The sequence below is a fragment of the Erythranthe guttata genome, chromosome 14 (assembly GCF_056151865.1).
Source record: "Erythranthe guttata isolate IM_541 chromosome 14, IM_541, whole genome shotgun sequence".
Classification (NCBI taxonomy): domain Eukaryota; kingdom Viridiplantae; phylum Streptophyta; class Magnoliopsida; order Lamiales; family Phrymaceae; genus Erythranthe; species Erythranthe guttata.
Genome location: NC_142546.1, coordinates 16,562,070 through 16,572,276, shown reverse-complemented (window position 1 = coordinate 16,572,276; position 10,207 = coordinate 16,562,070). Strand labels below are relative to the sequence as shown.

General features: G+C 36.4%; 1 protein-coding gene across 1 annotated transcript; it reads right to left on the bottom strand.

Moving 5' to 3' along the window:
* Positions 1–777: 777 nt before the first annotated feature.
* ABO6 (DEA(D/H)-box RNA helicase family protein) lies at positions 778–10,002 on the bottom strand. The gene is made up of 19 exons (XM_088812924.1): positions 9,653–10,002; positions 9,055–9,209; positions 8,886–8,973; positions 8,473–8,709; positions 8,064–8,159; positions 7,014–7,202; positions 6,744–6,903; positions 6,514–6,644; positions 5,899–6,069; positions 5,329–5,601; positions 4,814–5,008; positions 4,358–4,561; positions 4,201–4,270; positions 3,963–4,111; positions 3,143–3,451; positions 2,986–3,045; positions 2,702–2,857; positions 2,489–2,599; positions 778–1,508 (listed from the first exon to the last, which is right to left on the bottom strand). Exons 1-19 carry the CDS (start codon positions 9,908–9,910, stop codon positions 1,029–1,031), a joined length of 3,492 nt encoding a protein of 1,163 aa, XP_088669050.1. The 5' UTR covers positions 9,911–10,002; the 3' UTR covers positions 778–1,028.
* Between the last annotated feature and the right edge of the window lie 205 nt (positions 10,003–10,207).

The window sequence follows — 10,207 nt, the reverse complement described above, 5'->3', positions numbered from 1 at the left end:
ATTCACATGATCATCTAAGTCTTTGCATGTTTGTGTGTCTACTCTGACTTTGTCTAAATATACTATACAAATCCACTCAACTTATATTTTTGATTCTAAAACAAACTTTGTCTTATTTTTTGTTAGCTTCTTTTTAGGCTCCTTCAACCCTACACTGATGATAAATATCGGGTGGGTCTTCTGCTGTCACGTGTCTTTTTTTTTTTTTTTTTTAATCTAAAATCCCTAAATGTAAATCCAAATGGGGGAATATATTATAAATAATTAAATATTTCACGTGCCAACAGAAGATCCACCCGATGTTTATCACCGAGTGTAGGGTCGACATAATACCGGTTCACGGTTCATACCGGTTCACGGTTCATACCGGCTCGTAATATGCACGGTTCGGCGGGCCGAGTGTAGGGTCGACGAAGTCTTCTTTTTAGGATAATGGATCCATTATTTGTCTTTTCCAATTTTTATTGACAGCCAATAAACAAAAAAGAAACGTTTAAATAGTTCTAAATATTAACTAATTAATGCATTATAATTACACCAGTTCATAAAACTCTTAAACTAGTTTCTTAAGTTATATGATCAATAATTTTGATTAAATAAGTATGGTACTATAGTAAATAACAGAACAAAGCACTAGCATTTAAATATTGACATCATTAAGACAAATAAAAGAAGAATCACTATAATCTAGTTGTGCCATAAAACCTCAAGAGTTTGGATTACTGTAAGAGGAATTTCAAACAAATTAAAATGAATCGAAATAATAAAAATAGTCAATTTCAAAAGACGCGAACGACATTTATATATTATAATGTTCCGAAACACAAATATTTACAAAAATATCTTAAGGATATGTATGTTGCGTTCGACATATAATTCATAGTTCAAATAAAAACTCTCCTAATAATTAATTAGTTCTATCAAAATTTGATCAAGTAAACCAGCCTGAGGTGTGTGGATTAACTATTATTTATTCTCAATAAAAAAGATTAAATATATATCTCGAGTAATTAACCACCACTACTTTTTTACCGTGGGTACCGTTTCGACTTTCTCCGCCTGCCAAGAAGTTTGAGCATATTGTCGGTTACATCAGGGGTAGAATTGTCATCTTCATCTAGATGATGATTATTCTCAGACGTGCGAGTCAACCAGGCCAATGCTTCTATAGCAGCATCTTTCTCAGCTAGGGTTTTATTTTTCTTCGGTTTTCCCACAAACTGCATGCCTTTAAATTCGGCCAATGCCCTAAATTCATTTGTTTTAAGATGCTTCGTTTTGTATTTGGGAGGCGAGTGACCTGCTCGCATTAAGAGTGTCTGAAGTAAGCTCTTAGGGTTAGTTCCGTCTTTTGTAAACCTGTCTTTATCGGTATTAGAATCTCTCGGTTTTTTGCTTTCTCGGCCAAAAACGAATCTCCCTTCGCATTGATCACCCGAAACAAGTTCTTGGACAGCTAACATTAGGTATTTGCCTTCCTTGTGGATGTCCATGTTGGGATGTTGAAGCTGCAGTTTTCGATATTCATATATGTCAATCATGATAAATGACGGAAATGTTTTTTGGAATCGTTTTTTTTTCTTTATAATCGACCTATACGGAATTTTTTTGATTTTTCCGGAAGTACAAAACCACTTCCAATTCCAATTCCATAAATTTTAGAATCTAGAAATCCGTTACAATTCCAGAAGCTTTGTGAATTTCCGGATTTTGGAAATTTCAGAAAACCCATTGGAAATTGGTTTTTGGGGCAAAATGCAACCAAAACAATATTCCGAAGGGGGCCCTCCTCTCTTTTTTGAACTTTTAGGGGGGAAAGTGAGAACATAAGAAATTTCAAGGGGGTGAAGTGCAATTTGTCCTATAAATAATATAAATATAGTAGCAAAATAAATAAATAATTTCAGAATTTTTTGGAAATAAAAATCGGATCGGAAGTTCCAAAAGTTTTAGGTATAATTCCAATTCAAAAAAAATATTGGGAAAATTTGAAATAGGAATTTTGGAAATCGGAATAAAAAAAAGGTCATGAAAAATCGGAAATTCCGTTCCGAATTTCACCCCTAGGTGGGGGGGACATCTCTTAGGTGGTGTTTGCAAATGATTATTTAAAAGCAGAAGTTAGTGATTGTGATTTAAGTTAGTTTTAAGTGCTTATTTCTAAAAGTTGGGGGTGTTTGCAAATATTTCGGAAAATGAACTAAAATTGAAAAAGCAGGGTTAGGGGTGCTTTTAAAGAAATAGCTTAAAACAGATTATTTTAAGAGAAGCAAAAGCAAAAGTTGATTTTGCAAACACCTAAAAACAGATTATGAGCAAAAAAAACTGCATAATCACTTTCAAAAAGCATTTGCAAACACCACCTTAGAAATGATTAGAGCATAATAGATTAAGGGGTGTAGTCGTATTATATCAGTTCGTTGAGTTTGTTTATTAAAAAAAAAAACAAGGAAAGTAATATTTATGAAGTAAAAAATAGGGAATTTACCTTATTTTGTATAAGCTTATCAAGCTCCTCCTTGAGCTTCACATAGCACTCTGCCAAACTCGGGTCCATGAAAAAGTCGATGTATCCTTCCAACATTTTTATATTTCCAGCCTGAAAACGAACCAAAAAATAGAAGATACATAAAATAATAAAACTCGATAGTAAGACGATAAAATTCCACGAGGAAATTTGTGGATAAAGAAAGTTATGTACCATAGCAGCAGCATAGTCAAGTTTACCGCCAAAGAGGATCAAAATGGAATCAGATACTCCAGTCGAGTCGCGTATGAACACGGTATTGACTTTCACCTTCTCACCAAATACCAACCAAGGGTATTGTATTGTTTGGTAACGTGCATTCACTGAATTCTGCAACCAAAAATTACCAAACAAAGGCCTCAGGTTATTTAACTTTTCATAAACGAAAAATCTTCAGTAACATCACAAGAAACATCTCGTGTTTATAATCCAATGATTGGATTACAGAAATAACATACCGCATATAGCATCACTTGCCCATCGTCCATTGTTTTGAAAGACATTGAAGTTTCCCTATGCTGCAAATAAAACGAAAATACACACAAATCCCGTTTCATTAATTTCCCGTTCAGAAAAAAAAAAAAAAAAAAAAAAAGAAAAAGAAAAATCGCTCACCACTACAGAAGCGATACCAGGAAATAGACCGGAACATATAACGGCACGAACCAACGGTTGATTGTGACTTAATTTATTATGGGTAGCTCCATCCATGTCTAGCAATCCACCATCTCTTAAAATGTAGGTAAACTGCTTACGGAGAGAATGGATAGCCTGAAGAGTTTGTAGAGAGAGAAAATTTCTCCAGCAATATTCATACGCAGATCCTTCTCTCTCTGCATCTTTCCATCCTTCGTACGCACGCACAAGAGCCATGTGATCGCTATAGTCCTTTGCCGAGAATCTCGACTTGGCTGTCCCAGCTAACTGCATGCATCAATGAGAAAGCTAAGTCGGAAGTCATACAGACTGTTAATATCTGATGACAAAGAGTAGCTCTTAATTTCACCATTTAAGGGGATCAAGACCACAATTTCTTAAGCCTCGTTTGGTTGGTAAGATAAGACATGATTAATTCAATAATTTAGGTCATAGTTGATGTTTGGTTAGTACAATAACTTTACGGGCCGGCCCGCAACTATGGAAAAATGAGTTGTTCATGTTGGAGGATTGTGTATGGGAAAAAATGAGCTCCTGTCTTGGGAACCAAACAATGCCTGGGGCCTCGTTTGGTTCCTATAGATCAGCCAAGATGAGATTAAATAATCTAACGAAAACCCATATATATTATTGGACCAGATAAGTAAATCGTCTATTATCACCAAACGATTGACTCTTCGATGCAATAGCTAATTAACCGAGATATTCTAGAAACAGGACCTACATAAAATACGTCATTTATTGACAAGAAAGAAATAAGAAGAATTAATTAACTCACGTCCTTTTTATCTTGGGGCAAAAGAAAAGGATCCCTGACACTGAGACCAGCCACAATAGTCAAGATTGGGTCAAAGCAACGGAAAATAGCACCCATGATTAGCATTTTCCCCAGCTTAGGATCCACTGGAAGCACGGATAAGAACTTTCCTGATTGAAATGAAAAATCGAGTTAACGTAACAACGTTCAAAAATTGTAATAATCATCAAGGGACGCTAATGTAATAATTGTCACATACCAAGATATGTAAGATTCTCATGTTCATCTAATGCACCAATCATCTTCAAAAAATCAACGGCATTTTGCACCTGACAAATTTAGCGTCGATTTAATTTCTACATCTTATACTGTCGGTATAATAATTTTTTAAGACAGCAAGAAAAGCAGTTGCTTACAGCCAATGGTTCAGGGGGCTGAAGGGCGGCAGAGAGAAAATCTCCAATACTTCCAACTTGTAAGCTTTTGATTTGCAAACAGAGAGAGTTTAACGGAGTTCTTAAAAGCTCGGGAAGTTGATATTCGGCAAAAGCTTCATAAACACATTGCGGATATAAATGGTAGCATTCCCCTGGCTGCACACGCCCCGCCCTACCCCTCCTCTGCAAGTCAACAGTCATTAAGTAAACGGAGGACAAGTTGCTTAATTACGGTTAAAAATGACAAACAAATGCAAGAAATTAAAGCATATATATATATATATATATATATATATATATATATATATATATATATACTGCAGACAGATAAATGCAAAAATAACTAATGCTCGTTAAATTTCATCAGATGTGCAACGTTTTTCCTTAAACTGTAATAAGAAGATAAGAAAAAGAAACCAGAAAGATAAAACTCACTTGCCGAGCAGAAGCTTGGGATATCCATGAAGGTAACAAACATGGTGTGTTGTTTAGAGCATCGTAAGTGGTTTCCTTTGCTTTTCCACAGTCAACAACAAAAACTACGTCGTTGATTGTAATACTTGCCTCGGCCATATTTGTGGCAAGTATTATTTTGCGAACATTAGGAGGTGGCTTCTCAAATATGAGTTTCTACAAGGAAAAACGAAAAATTCAGATGGTCAATCAAGTCATTTCAATCGGGAAAAATAAAAATCAAAATGCACTAGCAACAGAGAAATAAGGCTGATAGCTTAGGAGTAGCTCTACTGAAAAGAAACTCTGGCATATCAAAGTTATTGTTATTGAAATGAGAACAAAACAATATTTAACTTGGAAAAACGAAAGAACTGAAATAAATATTAGCAAGATAAGAACTTGACCACCATGGGAAATGTATCATATTTGGACAAGGGAGGCGATTAAAAGCAATAATGAAATACACCGTTTAAGAAATCCTGAAAATATTTTACCTGTTCAGCGGTTGCCATCGAGCCATGGCATGTAAGCAGAAGAACCCTATTCGGGTCCCCTAAAAGAGGGTGAGCTTTTATTTGATCCCTCAAGCAACTAATATCCTCCCATCCAGTCATAAATACTAACACAGCACCGGGGCGTTCTTTGCGACATATGTGGCATAATACAGCCTCGAGTAGGTTGAATCCAATAGAATCGGGTGTCCAACAAGTCAATGACTCGTGTACCTTAGAGCTATAATTCTCTAAATTTGATTTACTCAGAGCTTCCTGTCCACAGAATGAATAGAAGATCTTATTACGTAAAATCTACTGAGAAGGTACTGTACGCAATAACCAATCATAAGTCATAGAGTTAAGAAAATGCAAGTAAGAACATTTACATTGAAGAATAGGGATCTCTTTGCATGTATCAAGTCAAATGTTATGTTATACAGATTTGGCACGATTTTTGCAAAGAACATGAATTCTACATGTTTATAAATCGAGCCCATAATCAAAACTACCAATAGTGTTTCAAAGGAAATTATCAAGATAGAGCACACTAGTTAAAATACAATTTCCTACCTCAACAAGAGTAGTGATTTGGTTCTTTCTTTTCCGCGGTGCTAGTTGCTTCTGTGTTTTCCACAACTTCTCTTGGCCATAATCATCTATTTGATTGAATGAAGTCAATTTATATCCGGTCATTTCCAGAATATCTTCTAGAAAATGGGCTCTTACGGGATACGTGAAGCCCTGAAACCACATAAAAACAACTTCAAATAGTACTTAATGCAAGGAAAACTAAGGCCTCTCAAGCGAAGATATAAAGATAAAACATAATTAAACCAAACATCATAAAGTACCAACGAATACATAAAAAACAAGTTCAATGAATCAAGCTTAATGAAAGCCAAGACTGATCAGAGGCATTCAGAAAATAGAGTTTGCTATTCAAGAAAAAAGAAAAAAGAAAAATGAAAACTACTTAAAACAAACAGAGATGACAAGAACAAGAGAAGTAGGTACAACAAAATTGTAGAACACGAAGCAATCTCTACTAGAGCTAGAACTAGATCACAAATACTTCCTCCCAATTTTTGGATTATTTTGAAAATTGCATCAAACAATGCAAATTCTTGAAAAAAAATTGACATGATAAGCTCTTAGAATTTTAGGGTATTGCAAAATTTAACTTACAGGAATGTGAATCATTGGTGCTCCAGAAAAATAATTAGAAAACAAATCAGCATTCAGAGTGGCACTCATCAAGATCAATCTCAAATCCCGCCGACGTGGAAGAAGATCCTTCAAGACAATCAACAAGAAGTCTGGTAAAGGAAGGGATAGCATGTCAAGAATCAAATATAACAACTATAAAAACATCGAAATACGATGAAAACCAAATATATGTACACACATGTATTCACCTTCATTCATGCCCCGCTCGTGAATTTCATCAACAAAAACATGAGTGACACCATTCAGGTTTCTATCACTCAACAGCCTACGGAGCAAAATTCCACTTGTGCAGAAAAGCAAATGTGTGTTCTTGCCTTTCATTCCCTCCAATCGTACTTTATATCCAATCTGTCAAAAAAAAAAGATGTTGAAGGGCATTCCACTTAACTCAAAAGTAATTGACCACTCAAAGTTGAAAACGAAACAACTAAAAAGGAGAAGGCATAAAGTAGGCCTACTGATTCACCAAGAGGCTCGCCCCTCTCTGCAGAAACTCTTTCTGCAACAGACATGGCGGATATTCTTCGAGGCTGCGTACAGATTATGTTACAAAATGCTCCCCGACCAGACTCTATTTCAGACTCCAAAATATATTGGGGAAGTTGAGTGGTTTTACCACATCCAGTCTCCCCAGAAATCACCACAACCTATTGTTTACGAGGAAAATAAGGAACATATTTAATGCAATAACCTGATAAAGTTACAGAAAAGAAGACATGCGCAGATAGTTGAAGCAAGAACCCGTGGTGGAAAAAGTTAACAATATTTGGGCGCCTAGCAGGTTAAAATACTAAAGCATCTTATCCTGAGAAAAAAGAATATTTGTTCCAGACTTCCAGTATATCATCCTCTACCTCGAGACAGGAAAACAAAAACCCCAATATGGAAACCATTTCAAGCTTGCCAGGAAAGGTATTCGGCGATGCTTAAAGACAGTAAACAAGGGCATGAAAAAAAGTGCTACCACAGCAAACCTGACTTTATTCCTCATGCAAGGAGACCCTGGCAATTTACTTCATCTGAGGTCAAAGTCAGTCTCTACTTTCTACAGCAAACTTAACCCCCGAGCACTCACTATGGAAAAACATCTTGAAGGAATAGTAAAATGCAGGATTATGATTAGGCAGATTACAAGAAAAGGAACAGCTGCTTAGGGATTACTCCACCAATCTCATCAACGATTGCAATTTCAAACACGTGTTTCCAAAATTCGGCTTCTCCAGAAACATGCCTCAATGGAAACAATTACTTCTTGGATGAAGATAATTACTCCTTCGCATATTCGCATTCTATTCTCTTGACTTGTACAGTCCCTCAACAGACCAGCAACAGAGAGAAGAGGACTTGCTGAATATGATAGATTTAAAAATACATAATTTATTGCCAGTTTGGCAGACAGCCAGACACTCGCTCTAACTTAATCATGGGTTTTTTACACAGTGATCTAGCTTGTTGCTATATAGATAAAAAATGGAGGGGAAAAAATAGTATTGGTTCCAGAACCGAACCTGGTTCCTCGCAATTGCTTGAAGGAGCCTTTCCTTCTCCCTGGATGAAGGGAGAGACCTCCTGAAATCGAGCAACCTCCTCCCTTCAGGTGATTCCTGTATTAATAGCAACACAACCAAGCCCCACAATCTCCAATTTGTAGGAATCAATCAGAAAGTAAAATTCAACTCAAGTAACAAAATCGATACTACAATGCTTATCAATTATGTATAAACATAGTATTATTTAGTCCACCACTTAAACAAGAGGAGAAATCCATATTCCTTTGACTAGTGAACCTAAATGAACATGCCAATAACATCTAGATTTGAGAATAGAAGTCAGTTTGTGCATTGGATGAAATTAATCTCATCGACCAAGCGGGACACATGTATGATGACAAGTCTCAGATTCAAATCGAATGCATACCTGCCAAGCTCTCTGCATGTTTCGCATACGCAAGCTCCGCCTCTGCAGAACTTTCTCCATGACAGAACCATCAAGGAAAGAATCTGCATCTTCGATACTATCTACATTCTGAAGCCGATCGGTGCCCTCCGTTTCGCTTAAAGTGTCGCCTCCTTTTTCAGCATTCAAGACTGTTCTATCAAGATGTTCCTGGAGCAAACCCTCCACCCTTCTTTGCAAGCTCAATGGAATTACAACCTAAAACAAGAGAGAGCACAAGTGTTTGGATACTGTAAAACTAAATAGAATTCCTGCCGAAAACCTATATTCCTATTTTTCCCCTGTTCAAAAACTTGGTTGTGAATCAACATAACAGAGACGTTTAAATTTCATTAAAAAAAAAAGAAGCATCTTGACTCGATGTATTTTCTCACCTCCCTTTGAGGCCGCTTATCATCCAGGTCAGGTCTGTAGTTGGGGAGAGGAACTTTGCTAGCAACGACAACTTTCCCATATATTTCACTGAAAATTCACAACATTTCAGTAATATTTCCCGATAAAAACAAATACCAAGAAGGATAAATCTGAAGTAAAGTTCCGTACCAGTGGAGCCCCATCCGTTTGGCTAGGCCGGATATCTGTTCAAAGTCTCTCCGGTCCCTTTTATCTTTAGACACTATTTCTTGATCTTTATCATTTCGTAACAACATGCTAAGTTTCCATTTCCACTCATCGATATTCGCCACAGATGATGAGGCCTACATGAGAACACGTTCAGCACAACTGCTTCTCTATTTTAATTACTATCCAAGTACAAGATGACGAAGAGTAAAAGACATTGATAAATAGGTGCATACATCTAAATATGTCGGTGCCTATCGCAAAACTGACGAAATACTCGGAAATAGGTGCATATATGAAAATGTGTATCTTTCTCATTTACACAAACAACCATCCATTCCAATCTTCCATGAAAAATTGTAATCTGTTTTTCCCCAATAGCATAATCTATAATTCCCTTTTCACAATGGTAGTATAGAATTATCTTCCAACCATAACAATTTCACAAAATTTTCTAAATCATAAGTAAACCAAATAATTCAGAATGTAAGTAGTAAATAAAGAAACACACACGCGCATTTAATCAAACACATTGAGAACAATTACAAAAACAAAAAAAGGGAACTTTAGAATGAATCACCGGATTGTTCTCGTAATCGCATTCATACTCGTCGTCGGAGAATTTCTCGACGGCGTAGCTACAGAACCCACGTCGAACTACAGCAGAGTAATAAGTGAAATCCTGCGGCTGAAAACAACGAGTATTTTGGACAGCGTTAGCAGTACTAGTAGAGCTGCCGCTAATTACAATCCTCGGCTTCGAGAAAACTGAATAGGAGGAGAGAACGCCGTGTTTTCTGGCGGCGCGTGTAAGAAAAACTCTTAGCCGGGAATGCATTGTGGGTGAGAAGGGGACTGGACCATGGCGGGTTTTCCCTTCTGTTTATTTTTTTTTCTTTTTTTTTTTCAGAGTTTGGAAATGCTTAAATGGCTAAAGAAATTTAACCAAAATTACGGTTATACCCTTTTGCTATTGCATTTTTTAACTGAAATGATTTGTGCAGGCGACATTTAATCGTGTAGGCACTTTTTTTATCATTCTTGAAAAATCAAAAGGTAAATTTCCACAAAAACTCTCTCAAGCTCTTGGACTTCGATTTCAGATCCGACCGAGACGATAACAGATCGGAGGTAA